The 17,527-nt window shown below is 36.9% G+C and overlaps 1 protein-coding gene across 8 annotated transcripts in view; it reads left to right on the forward strand.

Annotated features, from left to right (window-relative positions):
- The window catches only part of IMMP2L (inner mitochondrial membrane peptidase subunit 2), an 896,337-nt gene that overhangs the window by 42,980 nt on the left and 835,830 nt on the right, over window positions 1-17,527 (forward strand). For all 8 annotated transcript variants that reach the window (XM_063100446.1, XM_063100444.1, XM_063100443.1 and 5 more), the window contains one exon: window positions 10,051-10,187. In XM_063100446.1, coding sequence (XP_062956516.1) covers window positions 10,053-10,187 — 135 coding nt within the window. In that variant the 5' untranslated portion in view covers window positions 10,051-10,052. The remainder of the gene's footprint in view (window positions 1-10,050; window positions 10,188-17,527) is intronic.

Raw genomic sequence — 17,527 nt, forward strand, 5'->3', positions numbered from 1 at the left:
TTTGCTGATGCTGCTTCTGCAGAGCATCCCTAGAGTCACCTGGGCCAGGCTGGGGCCTACTTTTCCCCTGAGGCAGAGGGAAAGATGTACATAAATTGCACAGTGTTTGCAAGTTGAAGGAGTCCTTACCAAGAACTCAGGGATCCTTTATGAATTTTTACATTCTGATGGTATTTTCTCTCTATGTCAGTGTACTAGAGCACAACCCTGAAATTCATTTTTTTTATTGAAACATAATTGATTATACATATTTGTGGGGTACAGAGTTGAATATTAATACCTTTGTACAATATGTGATGATCAAATCAGGATAGTTATTATATTCATCATTATAAAACATAATCATTCTTTGTGACCCTTTATCAATTTCTCACTATCCCACCTCCCATTTCCCACCTCTAGTAACCACAGTTATGTTCTCTCCTTTTGAAAGTTCAACATATTATTATGATTGTTGTACTTTCTTTCTTTCTTTTTTATTTGTTTATTTTTTAGCTCTCATTTATGAGTGAGGACATGGAATATTTCTCTTTTTGTGCCTGGCTTATTTCACTTAACATAATTTTCTCCAAGCTCATCCATTCTGTGCATGGCAGAATTTCGTTCTTTTTTATGTAGTATTCCATTGCATAGATATGCCACATTTTCCTTCTCCATCCATTGATGGACATTTAGGTTGGTTCCAGCTCTTAGCTATTGTAAATAGAGCTTCAATAAGTAAGGGAGTGCTGGTATCCCTTCAGCATAATGATTTCCTTTCCTTTGGCTAAACTACCTAGTAGTTGCTGAATCATGGTAGTTCTATCTGTAGTTGTTTGAGAAACCTCCATATGATACTGGATGGCAGTTTTTAGGTTCTTGATCACACTGTGAAGGAGAACCTTTCGCAGGACTAAGCATAGTCCACAATATGGTGTGCACCCACTCAGCAAAAGAAAAGCAAGAGGGACAGACAGACGAAACACTCAAACAATAGGACTTTATTGTAAAGCAAACGTACCTGCAGAAGGGTGTGCATGCAAGTGTCCTCCCAAGTGTGAGGAGTGCACCACAGATTCTTAAGGGGAGGGTTTATATATTGTTCTGGGACAGGGGTGTTTCTCTATCCTAACTAAGGGGAGGAATATTCTGCCATGGGGGAGGATCTATGGTATTTAAAGCCTAACAGGCTGATACAACATTGCATCAGCTTCCTATCATGTGTCCCTGAGTTTCTGGAGTTTTTGGTCATGTGCAGTGGGGTCACTTTTTTCTTATCTTTGAACTTCTTGGTCTAGTCTGCACTTTTTGTTTCTCCTAGTGTGCAGGCACTGCAATTTTTACAGTTTTAAGTTTCTGTTCAAAAACCGCAAAGTTCAGGTGTAGCACGCTACTTGATAGGATGGTTAAGCTGTTGTCAGCTCATTATGGGTTCATTAACTGCAAAACAAGGAGGTGGCTAATGCCGATCCAGTCCAAATAGTCATGAGCAGGGCATGTCCGTATTTTGTCCTGCCTTACATACTGTTTTCCCTAATGGCTGCACTAATTTACAGTCCCACCAACAGTGTAGCAGGGTTCCCCTTTCTCCACGTCCTTGCCAGCATTTGTTATTCTCTGGCTTTTTGATAATAGTCAGTCTAACTGGGGTGAGATGATATCTCAATGTGGTTTTGATTAGCATTTCTCCGATTCTTTGATGTTGAGCATGTTTTCATATATCTGTTGGCCATTTGTGAATATGTCGGTTTTATCCTCTCTTCTCTTAGTATCCAGATGCTCTTCCGTTTACCAATAGAGAGTTATAATTATCTCCATCAGAGAATCAGTTTTAGGTCAATATAGAGGGCCTTTATCTTCATCAGTAGTACGAGTGTTGGCTTTTTTATTGGACATTTTTGCCAAAACATGCCTAACTCTTGGCCTTACCCTGTTACATTTCCTGCCTTTATTATTTTTGGCAGGTTTTTCTTCATTCTTTATTTTTTTCTTTCTATTTTTGTCCTTTGTGAGAATTTTCAAGTGAGAACTGCTAAGTAAATGTTAAAAGATAAAGAAATTCATACTGCCATTCACGTTCTAAAGATTACCAAGTGTCAGTTTTTATAATATAATGTTTATTTATAATGTGAAGGAGCAAGAGTGTCCTGAAAAATTCTTTTGTGTTGGTTCCTGTAGATTGCTTGCCCTGATCTGCTTCCAGCAGAACCAAAATTGTTCTAATTCATTAGTTACTCTTTTTTCCCTTGTGTTAGTCCAGATGTATCTGAATGCTCCCTGTTTTCTCACATGCTTAGGCTCTGTTTGCAGAGCCAGGTTATTGGTACCAGGAGCTGCTGGAAAGATCCATGGAGGAAGGTAGCCTGATCATGTGTGGTCATCTATTTACTGTGGCTTGGTCAATCTGGTGTCTTAACATAGTGTGTAGCATAAAGTAGGTACTTACTGTTAAAAGAATGAAAATGCATGTGCCACATGAGCGAGGACCATGCTGTCATGGTGCTACATCAGATACTTATCCCTTAGCACAGTTTCATGATAGATGGTAAATTGCTCCATGATATATATTGTATCAATATATATTAATAAATTTTTATTTATTATATAAATAAATGTATATTGAATGATTCGGGAATTGCATATCAGATATACTTGGTACCTGCTTTTGTGTTCTCTGATATTCATAGTTTGATAGTTTCCTCTTTATAAATAAAATCTTGATTTTGTATCCAAATGTGTTAGCTTAGTCTTATGATTGAAAGGTTACATTTTACGTAACATACTCCTTTATAACTTATTGTTTTCCTCTTACCTTCAAACCTCCCACACAACTTTTAAATAGTTTGTATAATTAGGATGACTTGAAATGGATTTAGCCACCTGGTTGTGATGGATAAGTGATTGGTGACTTTTACAGGCTAAAATTTTAGATGAATTCATGCATGATCAAGCCACAGTTCTTATAGGAAAGAGAAGAGTTTACAGTGTAGGTTGTTATGTGGTTGACTTCAGCATCACCAAAAAACTTTCACTTGTAGGTGAAAATACCAGGTGGCAAATATGACTTCAACTGAATCTGAAAGCTTGTTTAAAAATATTCTCAGTTTATGTACTTCAGCAATGAACCAGGTGTGCTTACTACTTAAGCAATAATTTTCTCAGGAGCAATGTTTTCAACCTAAGTCACTTGCATAGTTACTAGAAGAATGAGGTAACTGGTAAAAATTATTCTCTTTTTGCCAGGGCTGATTTTAGTATCACATTGTTACAGCTTAAAGGAAATTTTCTCAGAGGAAGCAGGCCCTAGGTGCTTATTAGCATGGTAGTTCTAAACATTTAAGGTGTGAACAAAAGAACAGATTATCTGAATGACTCAGGCAATTTATATAGACAAGGCAATGTATTAACTTCACCAAAATGCCAATGCCATAGAACTTTAAATATTTTATTTGGTATAATGTAGAAATGTTATGTTTATTTCTTCATTTGTGTGTGGCTTCTTTAGTATTTAAGTGATAGTTGGAAACTTTTAACAGTGTTTTATTATTATGAGGTATAGGTGTCCTTCATAAATTCAGGTAGGACAGGACTGTACTGAGCATTTTCTTCTTAGCCACTGGACATAGCAATTACTTGTACCTTGTTCACTGGGTAGCTTATGTTTTTCTCTTGCTCCCTTGGCTTGCAACATCTGCACACTATCAGATTGGCACACCTCTCACATGCTCCTTGATAATCCTCTCAGTAGAAAAATACTTGCCCTGACTTTTTTGTGTAGGACATGGTGGCAGTTCTGTGGTCAGTAGTGGAGTTGGGAAATGAGAAGTGAAAGAACGGCAGCTTTCAAGTCTTTACCTATATTTAAAATGTTCTTTTACATGATTTACACTGGTTCCAGCTTCCTCTCCACTGCTCCTTTTAACTAGTTGTTTAATAAATCTTAACTATTTTTACTTTTCAACTCTTAAAAAGTCTCAAGCCTGATAACTTGATGTTCTTCTTTGTCTTAGTTATCTGCCAAAGTTCTGGAAAAACAATTTAAAAAATATTAAAAACTTAAAGAAATAAATAATGCTGGGCCTACAAAGGACCCTAGATGTGAAATCTAACCCTCTTCTTGTTACAGATGAGGAAACTGAGGCCCACAAGTGACTTGTGCACAGTCATACAGCTAGTTATGGGTGGAGACAGGAATCTACCTCAGAGCTCCTGACTCGTTACTGTGCTCCTTCCTCGGTCCCACAGTGACTGAACGGAGTAGGAATGTATGGGAAAGCATATATGGGAAAAGAAGGAGAGGTTTAAAATTCTGGGAATATGAATTTAATGCAATTTATGTTAATATCTTTTCCCCCCTTAATTTATAGTTTAATCATACATGTTACCTCATAACTAGGATAGCTGTGGCATCATCATATTTGAAAGCATTCACAGTTTCTGTCCTGCTCTTTTGTGAAGGTCCATGCATGCTGGGCACAGTGGACAGCAAAGAGAACACTTACTATATTTTCATTCTGTGACTCTTAGAATAAAAGTAGCAATCATTTGACAGAACTCTCAAGAAGTTTTCAAACACATGTAGTATTCCTTCAGAGCCTGCATTGGTTACATACAAACACTGTAGTCAGTTAAATATATCCATCTTGCATAAATAAGGAAGAATCTTACTGTTTTTTGTACTGCTTAGAACTGCATAGAGACTGGACTGAGAAAGTGTGGTTTATCTGTTGTGATGGGAAATAGATCAAGACTTATGTAAACTCCATATTATTTATATATCAAAGTGACTTCTTAGGACAGGGATTATATTTCTTTCTTTTTTAAATGTTAGAAACCAACAGAAATTCAAAGAAGAAAATAATCACCATCTCCAATACCAGCATCTAGAATTAACCAGTTAGCATTTTGAAAAATCTGCTTTTTTTTTCCTTTTCCTCTCTCTCTACTTTAATAATTACCCAAGTGACACATGGGTGTTTATTAAAGAATTAATAATACAAATAATATTCCATTTTAAATACTTATATGCATATATAAATTTACATATAGAATATAAAGTATTGTTTAGTGAGTGTTTTTAAATGTATTATACTGCATGCTTAGCAGTCTTTATATTCTCTGCACTTGGCATTGGTGCTTGCCATTCAATACATGTTTACTGAATTAAAAATTAAAGTAATAAATTTTGTGTATATTTCATACAAGCTGAACTTCTTTTAGTTTCTTACATAGAAACATTTTATTTTGCCCCTAGGCCTTCACATATACTGCTCCTTTTGCCTGAAATGCACCTGTATCCTCAAATGCCATTTCCTTTGGGAGACCTTTCCTGATTATTTTCTGATGGACAGGTGCCCTTGCTCCATGCTGTCATGCTTCAAGGGCATTGTCCCTTTTTAATGCTCATCTCCATTGGAAATACTTGTTCAATGACAGTCTTTTCTGGTACTTTGTAACTCCTTGAGGGCAAGGACCACATCTGCTGTTTCTCTGCTGTATGCCTAGCACCTAGCCCATAGCCTTGTACTTAGCAGGCCTGAATAAAAGTTGAGGAATTATGATCATGTTTTTAGTACTTTGGTATATAATTCGAGGGAATGACAAAATACTAATGCATTGACAGGTCACTTACTGCCTCTTGACACTTCCTTCTCTTATTTCCTCTCTCCCCCACCACTGCCCATCCATTTCTAGATCCTGTGAGTGTAACAAATATGTATCTTAAATCTGCCCATTTTTATCCATCTCTACTACCATCCTAGTCTAACCTATGATCATCTCTTGGCCTGGAGCACTAGAATAATCTGGTCTTCCCATATCCGTTCTTGCCCCATCCAGTCATTCAGCTAGACTGATCATTTCAAAATGCAGATAAGATCATTTATCTCTGTAATAAAACATTTTGATTACTTCTAATTGGCTGCAAAATCTTTAAAGGCTTATGAGGTCCTAGCTGCTCTGGCATTTACTCTGCATCCTCCCACTGTGGATTTACTCATGTCCCACGGTACTTTCTCATTTTCTCTGTGCTTTATCTACATCAGCCTCTCTTCAGCTGTTTGTCACAACATGGCCACTCCTGCCATAGGGGCTTTGCGTGTGATGTGGCAACTCTCTGGAATTCTTTTCCTTATCCCTAGTCCTTTATCTAGGCAACTCTTACTCATTTTTTAGTTTGGTCTCTTCCTCAGAGACCTTTCGTAATTTCTCTGTATCTCTCTCATAGCAGTACGACTTAGTTTTAACTGTGTTTATGTGATAATCTGATTGATCCTTACCATTCCATAGCGGGTTGTAAAAACTTGATGAGATCAGGGACTGGGGTTGGCTTTGCTCACAGTTTTGATTCCCTGGTGCCTAGCACAGTGTTTGTAGAATACCCTTAGTAAATACTGGCTATAAGAATGAATGAACCAGGGGATGAACGAGTGTGTGAGTGGATGGATGACTAAACTGCCTCAGTGGGGGCAAAGAGACAGTCCCCTGGAAGTCACTTTCTGATGGAATCAGTCAGAGATTAGAAAGCAGGATCTGGTGATGGTGTTCATTTTCTGCATAAGGTTTGTTCTTCAGCTACTTTCTTTCTTAACTCAGTAAGGAGGCAAATTTAATGTGGATATGAGCAGATGTTCAAAGTGATAATTCTTTCCTATCTTTTCCTCCTGTTCTCATTTTGAGAAGGTAATAAACTTGATAGAATGAGTAACATTTGACCTTTAAACACCCAAATATCAATATTTTCTAAACTTGTTTGATTCAGGGAATCACCTGGATGTTTGATTTTGGAGGTCTAAGGGGGTGGGGTGGGCATCTGCAATTTTAAACATGTCAGCCAAGGCAGGCTTGGGAAACAGTGTTCTGCAGTTATTATCTGGAGTTGTATATGACTTAAACATGAGTGTGAACCACTTAAATAAACTTGAGCCTAGCAAACTGGTAAATTAGAAGATGATTATTTACTTTTGAGCTGATTCCTTTCTGTTCTACATGGTTACTAAATTTTTTTCTCTGTCCGTTGGAGCCCATCATACATTATTTGTGGATTCAGATATTTTACAATTTGGCATTTTTTAATTTACTTATTTGTTTGTGTTTTGGAAAACATTAATAAGGAAAGATGTGGTCATTAAACTTTTAAATTTAGTGTAAGACTGATGTTTGACTTACTAAACCAGTTGGTAGAAGTGTTTTTGGAGAGAATAAGCTAATGAAATCTAATGTTGAGGAAAATGTATCTTTTGCATCTTGAAGGTACTGATCTGATAAATATACCGAAGTCCTTCTGTTACCAAGTCATGTAGAAGGTGATAAATGGGACCTTTGTAAAATAGTTCATTGAGAAAGTATATTGAATCTCTTGTGGAAATATATAAATATGAAAGGAGTTAGTAAAGATGTTTTGATTCTTGGTGAAAGATGTCGTTGAAGAGAAATTAGTTTTACTAAAGGGCTCGTGTTAAAGCTGGATAGGAATGAATGAAACATGTCAAGCAGGTTTACTATTTCAGGAGTGCAGTGGTTGAGGCTGTTCACAGAAACATTTTGCACTGTGGGCCAAAGACATTTCGTGGGTGCCAGATGTGTGAACTCATAAGCAATTTAACTTTAAGCTTACAGTTGGTAGACAAGTTTGAATGGAAACATGTTTTTAAATTGCTTGTTTTCTATAGTTAGTCTGCAGTTACATTTATTTCAGGTAGATATAAAAGATTACTGGTTTGAGTGAATGTTATATTGTGTGCAATGTATGTTGATAAGGCTGCAAAAAAAAAAAAGATTACTGATTTTTATTACTAACCACACATACATTTAACCCTCTTTTATGTCAGCTATGTCATTAAGAATTAGCCAGTTCAGGTTATTATTCACCTTTTTCTGTGATATATTAAAGATTTTAGAGGGAATTCGTGATTGGGGTATTGTTTGATGAGTTTACATAAAACTGCAGGTCAAGAACCTTTAGCGATAGTAAAAATTAATTTAGTGACTTGCAACTAGCAGTTTTTTAAAAAATGAAGTATAATGGACTAAAATTATAGCCTGTAATAATGATAAATATTGTTTTGTGAAACTTTTCAATTATTTGCTGTGATGTGTGTATATATGTGTAGATGTGTCTGTGTATGAGTGAGTACTGGGTTGTTATATAAAATTTATTTCTTCTTGAGGGATATGGTCAAAAAGTTTGGAAGTCATTACCCTAGATTGATAACTAAAGAATTCTTTTGCTTTGTTAGAGTCAGAAAACTATGAGTTCCTCATTACTACGTCACTTTCTTTTGCATGTGTCTTCAAAAGGAAAGATTCCTTCACAATAAAAGGAGTCTTTTGGATGAAACTCTTTGCAAGTGGTTTCATAACTACAATCTGTATGACATATAGCTAGTAACACCCTTTCTTTGTATGTTCCTCTTGTCTCTCATTTCAAGGTTAAATTATATAGTTCACTGGGTAAAATCTTCAGAAATGAGTATCTGGACAGAATTTGACTATAGTTTTTCTGCTTTTTATTATTTACTTATTTTCTCTCTCACCCGCCTTCCCCTCCTTTTCTCCCCCACAAATATGTTTCTTAATGTTTTTTCATTTCCTTCTCATGTTATCTATTTTTTGCTTCTTTTCATTTATGTAATATTAATATTGCCACAACAATGTTGTTGGTAGTACAACTTTTGGGCACTTAAAGAAGAGATGCAAAAATAATGTCCAGGTGCATGACTTTCTGGGAGATACTAGGTCTGACTTGCATTTCTGGACCCTTGCAGATCTGCTTATCAGACGATAAGAACTCTTAAATCACTTGGAAGCAAATGACCTGTGAGTTGAGGGCTGAACAAGTCTAGATTGCATTAATTTTTTAGTTGCTGTCATCTAGTCTCACACCCTAAGGAAGAAGAGATCAGGAGACCTTTATGGTGCCCCCACCTTCCTTCGTCTTCCTCCTTCACCTACTCCTTCTGGTCTTGGGTAGCATATGGAGCTTGTCTAAGTACGGCAGTGAACAAACTGGTCGTTTATCTTTCCCAGCTGGAGAGTTCTTTATCTGTTGGACTGTGTTTGGCTTCATCTGTTCTTAAAGGATAACGTATCTTTATACCTCACTATTTTTTTTTTCATTGTATGGGACAGTAAAGAGATCTCCTGATCTCTAGGGAAATTTGAAGATTAATCAAATGTTTATAGGGCTAAGTGAAGGTTGGTAATTATATGTATTAAATTCACATGTGGTGTTTTTCCCCCCCGATCTACCATAGATTCCATTGTTGCATTAGTTAGGATCAGTTTGGCTACTATATCAAAGGGCAATATAGCAGCAGTTTAAACATGATAGAAAGTGATTTATCTCTTATTTAATAGTCCAAGTGTAAGCACTGCAGCACAGTTATGGTGCCTCTGTGCTGCTGGGGACCTAGGATCCATGCGTTTTATTTCTTTGCCATATTTAACTTAAAGCTTTTATCTTATAGTTTGAGAAGGCTGCTCTTGTTCCTACCACCACATTGTTATTATTGTAGTTATAAAGTGGGCAATAGAAAGGGGAGGGCATGCTCCTTTTAAGGGCACAACCTACAAGTATATCATATCTGCTCGTATGCCGTTGATCAGACCTAGTCACATGGTCACACTTAGCTGTAAGAAAGGCTGGGAAATAGTCTTTGGCTGGTCAGCCACGTGTCTCACTAAAACTATTACTATAGAAGAGAACAGACATCACAGGTATAAGAAACATCTCCACCATAATAGTCAGCAACAGAAAAATTATTTACTTTTTGGAATTTGAAATATTTATTTTTTTGGAATAAGTTATTTTCTAACTTATTATTACTTTGTGGGAAGGAATTTTCCACTGAAGTTATCAAGGTGATTTCAGCTACTGAAAATAGCTAATCTGAGTTGATGTATTTCCATTTGGGGCTTTAAGTCAAATTTACTCTAATGGTTAGAGGGATGAGTGTGAAATATAATCAGCAACAAGGTTGTTTTTCTCTAACTTATTTTTCTTATGCTGTTTTTGTGTCTTTTTCACCTTTCTTGAGGCTAATTTAATACTTGTTTTCTTTGTGTTTTTAGGTATGGCACAGTCACAAGGGTGGGTGAAAAGATACTTCAAGGCCTTTTGTAAAGGCTTCTTTGTGGCAGTACCTGTGGCAGTGACTTTCTTGGATCGAGTTGCCTGTGTGGCAAGAGTGGAAGGAGCATCAATGCAGGTGAAAATGAAGACAGCTTCGTTCTTTAAAGCACATGCTTTATTGTTTCTCAAGCACGAGAAATGAGGGTTCTGGTTATTATTACTGTGCTGGGAACTGAAAGGTTTTAAAAAAGGCATTGAACTGAAATTTCACTTTACTAAATTTCTTTATGAGGTTTTTCTAATGCAGTCATATTATAATCAGAGTAGAGATGAAAATAACTATCAGATAGTTTTCTGTGTCTGTAGTTCAATTTTTTTTTTTTTTTTGAGAATTGTAAATGGAGATTCTAAAGAAATTTTACTAAATGACACCACTTTCTATGAAATGGCCATATTTGGATATCCTTTTAAGACCAAATTATTAGTACAGTGGCAGGATGGGTTTGAGTCAAATTCCGTTACTCTATTGATGTGTACTTTTAGTTTGTAGAAAATTATAGATCACTCATCCCAGATATTCTAGTGTGATCTTTAAGCATGTTGCTGATTGAAAATATTAAGTGTAGTTTACAGTGGAAGAACTTTGGAGTGAAGATATCCAAAAGTGATATACAAATAGTCTTCTGGAATAACTTAGAGAAAATTTTGTTGTTCTAGTTGATGTTTACCACCTAGCTATCTAAGTAAGTTTATGTAGCTAAGCAGAATTTGCATTTTGTAGTATAATTTGGTTTCTTCTGTCATTAGCATGTATTAAGTTCATGAATATTGCTAAATAGCTGTGTAAAACAAACGAATAAAGTGAATATATAAGCTTGTTAGAAATTAAAATTATATATAGAATAACCAGCTTAGTTTTTTTGTTTTTATTTAGTTAGAACTACTTAAGGGTATAGCTTTCAGCTTTAAGGAGTAAGAATGAATTTGCTTTATTTCTCGTAATTATGGTATTGAAAATCAGAGCTCTTCCTGAGTTCTAGTAGTCAGTGAGATAAAGAAGGTGAGTGGATCCTTAGGATGTGTGCTCTTTCGGCAAAGCTAAATGTTTAAAGAAGGGCTGCCTTTATATTTTCTTCTACTACTATCATTTGAGGGTGTTTAGGCTCTTCTCTAGGGCAGGGGATTCTGACTTCAACCTTTGTCTTTCAGGTGCCCTCCATGGTGGGTTATCAGCTCAAAGCAAACTGGTCACTTACTTTGAATACAAACATATTTTAATGCAGGGGTCAGTAAACATAGGAAGAGAAATTTATAGGTGTATGGCTTTATTTCTAAACACAGTTGAATACATTTAGCATAGATTGGATTTTATATTTCCTGCCTCTTTAATTTAGAACTCCTAGCAGCTTTGTCTTAGACCAAATCCTTAGGGAAAGGTAGTCTTTCTTTGCTGAGCTTTTGAGTCACATTCTTCATTTCAGTTTAAAACCGCCTTATTCATAGCCACCCAATACCCTTTTTGAATCCATCCCTAGGAACCTTTTGAATCCGTCCATGTGTATGTATCCTTTGGTAACAAATAATCAGGTTAATAATGATGTTCTCCAATTTCATTAGTGCTGTCTTGCTATACAACCTTCACTGTCCTGAGAGGGATTTTTTCAGAACATAAAACCTCCTTACTGTGGATCTGTTGATATTCCAGAGGATCATGTGGCAGTCATAGTATCCAATTGTTTTGGTCTGTTTTCTGTCACTTGTAACAGAATACTTGACAGTTGGTAATTTATAATGAAACAAAATTTATTTCTTACAGTTCTGGAGGCTGGGAGGTCCAAGGTCGAGGGAGCACATCTGGTGAGGACCTTCTTCCTGGTGGGAGACTCTTTGTAGAGTCCCAAGTTGGTGAAGAAATCAGGTGGCAAGTGGGCTGATGTGCTAATGTGCTCACTTGCTCTCCTTATAAAGCCACCAGTCTGTTCCCATGATAACCCATTCATCCATTAACCCTTTAATCCATTAATCTGTGCGTGGATTAATCCATTCATGAAGGTATAGCTCTCATGATCCAATCACCTCTTAAAGGCCCCACCTTTCAAATACTATAGTCAAATTTCCCACCCCTTAATACTGTTAAAGAGGGGATTAAGTTTTTAACATGAGCTTTGGAAGGGACATTCAAGCTATCGCACCAATCTTCATATTTTTAGCCCAATAAATTCCTCCTGAATATTTGTGTTCATGGCTTGTTGCTGACAGCCAACAAAATTTATTAAAAATGTAAGATATAGTTCTTGCTAACAAGGAATTGACTGTTTTATGAAAGGACAAGACTTATCTCTAGTAAAGAAGGTAGTGAAGAAAGTGTTAAATTGTCAGTCCGTGGACTAATGCCAGGTTTGCATTAGATGCATTAGAATCTGCAGATGCATCAGAATTTCTGGCAGTATTTCTCAGCCTAACCCCCAGGAAATCAAACTTATTACCTTGAAATTCATTTGGTATATTGTATATAATTTCCTTGGGTACTGGTTATAGGCAGACAGCTTGAATTCAGTTAGGTGTAAAAAGGAATTTATTGGAAGGCTTATTATGTACCCATGAGGAGGGCAGGAGTGTGGCAGTTGTCAGGGACAACGGGAACCAGGACTTGAGTGCTCAGTCTTCTCCCTGTTTCTAAGTTCTGCCTCTGTCTGCATCTTGGCCTAGTTCTCTCAGACCAGCTTTCTCCACATGGCAGGGCGCATGGCTGCTGGCAGCTCTTATTCCTTAAGATGCCCAGTTTTATCATTACACGAGAGAGATCACTCTTGTTGGCTTAATTTCAGTTTGAAAAATCTGGAGGAAAGACTGTGATTGATTCAGCTTGGGTCACATGCCCATATCTATAAAAATACACTGAGCAGCTTTGGCTAACAGGGTGGGGTACCGTGATTGGTCCAGCTTCGGACAGGTGCACACCCCAGCCTGTAGGCTGAGTGATCTGTAAGAAAATGACTGCACCTGTTTGAACCACATTGTTCTGTGGGGATTGGGAGTACAGTAGAGGTGACAATTCCCAGAGGAAAGGGGGATGCTATTTTCAGAATAAAAGTGGAAAAGATATTCTGGGAAGAAAGGAAAAATATACGTTTGTTATAGTTTGGACTATATGTTATGAATTTCAGACTAACTGTAGGTATAACAGATAATTTCATTTATAGTTTCATAAGATATCACTAAATCATACTTAAGATTATTTAAAAGCAGAAATTACGATAATGACATTTGGGGATTAACTAATTCAGCATATTTGAAGACTTCTTTGCTGCTATACAGCTTTGATGAACTGAACATGTTTGGACCGTGGTGTTCAGCAGATTTTTTGACAATTGGAATAAATTTTAGTGCTTAAATTTCTCTAATTACTCGAGTATTGAAATAGCTGGCAGGGTGTGGAGATCTCTGGAAGTCCCTGAGCATCCCACAAGGAACACACCTGCTTTTCTTGACTCTGAAGACTGAAAGTTATATCTGCTGTATGGCACTTGGTTGGCTTGTAGTGAAGAGGATTACTTTGAATGCATGATGGTGTCTTGTACCAAGGCTTGGAAGTATCAAAGAAGGCAGAAAAAAGGAAGAAGCAAGGAAGAAAAAAAGTGTAGTGAATACAATGAAAGGAAATAACATAGATGCATAGATCACTTGGGTGATAATGAATGGTGGAGAAAATTAGACAACAGGGACAATGAGCAGGAGACACTGGCACAGAGGACCAGTGATAACGAGACTCAACACAGAAAATGCTACAGTGAAGGGATTGATAGGCCCCTTTGCAGGACCTTCCTTGAAATTGTAGCTTTGATGCTTGAGACATCTCTGCTGCATACTTATGTGTAGCACTGGTGGGAAGTGTCATCTAGCCACTCTTTCTGCATGCATCTCAATAGTCATCGAAAGAATCTGAGCACCATTTTGAAAGAATTTGTATTGGTGTAGGTTATCAGTCGTTGCATAGTCCTTTACTTCTTAGGTATACTTTCAGGTAGAAAGATCATATCTAGTTGTTTCTGGCATTTCAAATATGTGATTAACTTTGTGACTCAGGATTTCATTTGGGATGTGGACAATAATGAAAAGCACTGGTAACAGTTGGAATACAGAGTCGTTTATCAAATGGCTAGTAAGTACAAAACACTATGTTCGGTGCTCTGGGGGGTGGTGAATCAGACACAGATTTTGCCTTCAAGGTGCTTTTAATTTAGTAGAGGAGGTCCAAGAATTATTAATCCTGGATGACAGATACATCTTAAGATAAGATTAATATAGAAGCACTCAAGCTGTCAGATAGATGTTTGGTCAATGCCTGGTATATCCAGAAATGAATACTTATTTGATTTAGTACACTATTTTGGAGAATTGACCTGCAAATTTAAGTTTGGAACATAGTGGTACCAGAAAATAACTTTGAGCCTTTTTATTTTTAAATTTTGCTACTGCAAAAGTCAACCCCAAGATTTCAGTGGCTTATTTAACAGATCTTTATTTCTTGTACATGGGTCTGTGGGTTGGCTGTAGTCATTCTCGGCCATGGGTTTGGTTTAGCCTGCACCCTGGAGCAGTGGCTACCTAGGGTATGCTCTTCTCATGGGTGATAGCAGAACACCGGACAATGAGTGGAAACATTCTGACCCTTGTAAAGCCTCAGTTCAGAATGGCCACTCTTCTATCTGTTGTTTGATCATTCCATTGTTCAAAGCAAGTCACAGGGCCCAAACCAAACTCAATGGTTGGAAGTATATTTCCTCCCATAGATAGCCATGCCAGAGGTGAGGAGGGAAGGAAAAATTCTGAATAACAGATACCTAACAGATTTGGCTGCCTGCCTCCAGACAAAAGCAAACCACTCAAAAATCAAATGTTGGTGAAAATGGAAGTCAGCTTTTATTCATAAATACTGGTAACCTGAGGAGAGATGGTTGCCTAACGCATCTCTCCAGTAAACCTGAAGGAGAATGGTCAGACTAAAGCCATCTCAAAGACTCATTTCTTGAGGGGTTTTTAAAGAGGTGGCCAAGGGAATGGAACATGGGAAATGAAAAGCAGGAGGGAAGTAGATGTGAGCAGTGAGGGGTGAGGGCTTCATGCAAGGTCTCAGGTGCAAAGTCTCATCAAGATTTCTTGTGGTTTCTGCTCCTGTCCTTGCTGTTATCTCATGGTCCTGCTGGAGGGGTGGAATCAGCACAGCTTTATTTATGTCTTCCTTGGTTTCCCAGTGTCTGGATAGTACGTGCAAGTCTGCAGCTCCAGGCTGGCTGGAAAACAACTTTACATTAATGTGAATAATGTCATCTTGCCCTGTAACCAATATTCGAAATATCAAATGACCATGGGAAAAAGAATTCAGAGAAATGCATGCTAAGAAAAAAACTGTGTCTTTTTAAAATTTGCCTACAGCCCATGCAGTTTTAGGTCCCAACATGGCTTCGGTCCTGCTCACTCCCAACATAAGTACAGCTATCACAGCACTGTGACTCCAAGGACATATGGTTGATTTCGGAGGCCATCTATAAAGTTGTGTTTACCTTCAAGTCTACCTAAAATGACCCTAGTTTTTATAGTCCAAGACTTACAAAATTGGTGTACACTGAAGTTCTGAGTCACTGAATTCTGGGATGGCTTGATCCATTTTATATGTCTTTAAGTTTGAGATAGTCTAGGGCCAATTAGGTCATCACATTAGAGTGGCTTTTCTTAAAGATCACTCTGAAGCTTGTAGACACATGTTATTTAAGAAAATACAAGTATTGAAAGATCAAATCTCATTAAAGGGATATACAAAACAGTTCTTTGGGTTTATTGAGTACATACTATTATGGCAACACTGGAAATTCACTTTGAGTAACAAATTTTGCTGTAAGACCTGTTTTTAGGTCTTTGAAAAATTCTATCGGATTGTTATTTGCTAGGGGAAGCTTGTTGTCTAGATTCCCTCTTAGGAGAAATAATTCTTTACTTTTTAAACATGACTCAGTGCTTCTTTTGATAGGTTAGGTTTTCCAATATTAATTTACAATTCATTAAGTATCTGGCTATAAGGATAGGGTGACTAAAGATGAGGAATCACAGCTAGCTGAAGGTAATTCATAAATGAAAATAAATTTTTTAATGATACAATAATGTAATTTAAAGGAAAATAGGATTCAGTTTATGAAACATTTGATTTTCTATAAAGTTGTATAGGTACTTCCATTTTACTGGAGCTGTCCCTTTGGCAATACTTGGCACACAATGAATGCTGGCACAAATTGTTGGTTAATGATTATTCATACCGACCTATTCCCCTCTAGTGCACATGAATCACTTCTACTGGTTGCTGAAAGGTTACCCATGAAAGAAGATGCACTTTTTTTTTTTTTTTTTTAAGAAGAAGCACCACATTACACGACATTAATTTAATTCAGGAAATGAAGACTGGTATTGCATACAGTTGAAACTACAGAGGAAATTTATGTAGGTGGAATGCAATTATTCAAATTAGAACTTCAATCGCTTGCAGAGGCTTTTAGAGTAAAAGGGTGCCCTAGGAATAATTTAATGACCTCACATCAGAGTTTTAGATTTTATTTGATTGAGAATGCCTGCAGCAGGGTCACTGGTTCTGATAAAAGGTGTATGCTTTTTGCACTTAAGATTTAAGACTGAAAAATAAGAGAAAGAAATAATTTTGTCATCGTCTTATTTTTGTTACTATTGCAACATAATTTTTATATAGTATACCATTATCCTTTTGTCGTTTTGCATAGCCAGAGGGAAAAATACTTGAAAACATTACTACACAGTACCATCTCTCTAGCTCAGTCTTCAGAGATTATATTTATGTAGAATATATCAGAAAATTAAAGAAATTAAGGGGAAATAGAGTTTAATTAGCATCAAGGTTTTTATTCATCAATAACACACATTCATTGGTTTGATATTGTCTTGACTGTCAGCTATCTGTGTATGATCCTGAAGAAACTGGTTTGTAATAAACCTTTTAGACTCCTACCTGGCTCTTTGCAGTCATTATCTTGTTTCCTGCTGAGTTTAAAAAAAAAAAAAAGTTCTGTCAAAAAAGCAAGCAAAAAGTCTCTCTCTCAATTTCTCTCTCTCTTTTTTAAAAATTTTAATCTGCAGTAGGCTTCATAATACTCAGCAGTCATTGTTGGTTGTAAGTGTTATTTTGACCTTCTGAGAAGCTGGATTCAAATAGACTCTCAAGGAGAGAGATATATTGTGATTTATACACTTGCCTTTAAGATGGAGTTAGGGAGTTTTAAGTTACCTGCTGAATTTGCACTTCAAAGATGCTGGGAACCACCTGGCACGTGTTGCCTCCTGTGCTGACTCCTCTGTGTTCTCACTCCCCTTGGTCTGCTGGGGCTGACATTGAAGGAAGCCAGGGTTTAATGTTTAGCATGTTTTAATTGACTTATGTGTGCTTTCTTTCCAAGT

This window comes from Cynocephalus volans, chromosome 6, assembly GCF_027409185.1.
Source record: "Cynocephalus volans isolate mCynVol1 chromosome 6, mCynVol1.pri, whole genome shotgun sequence".
Classification (NCBI taxonomy): Eukaryota; Metazoa; Chordata; class Mammalia; order Dermoptera; family Cynocephalidae; genus Cynocephalus; species Cynocephalus volans.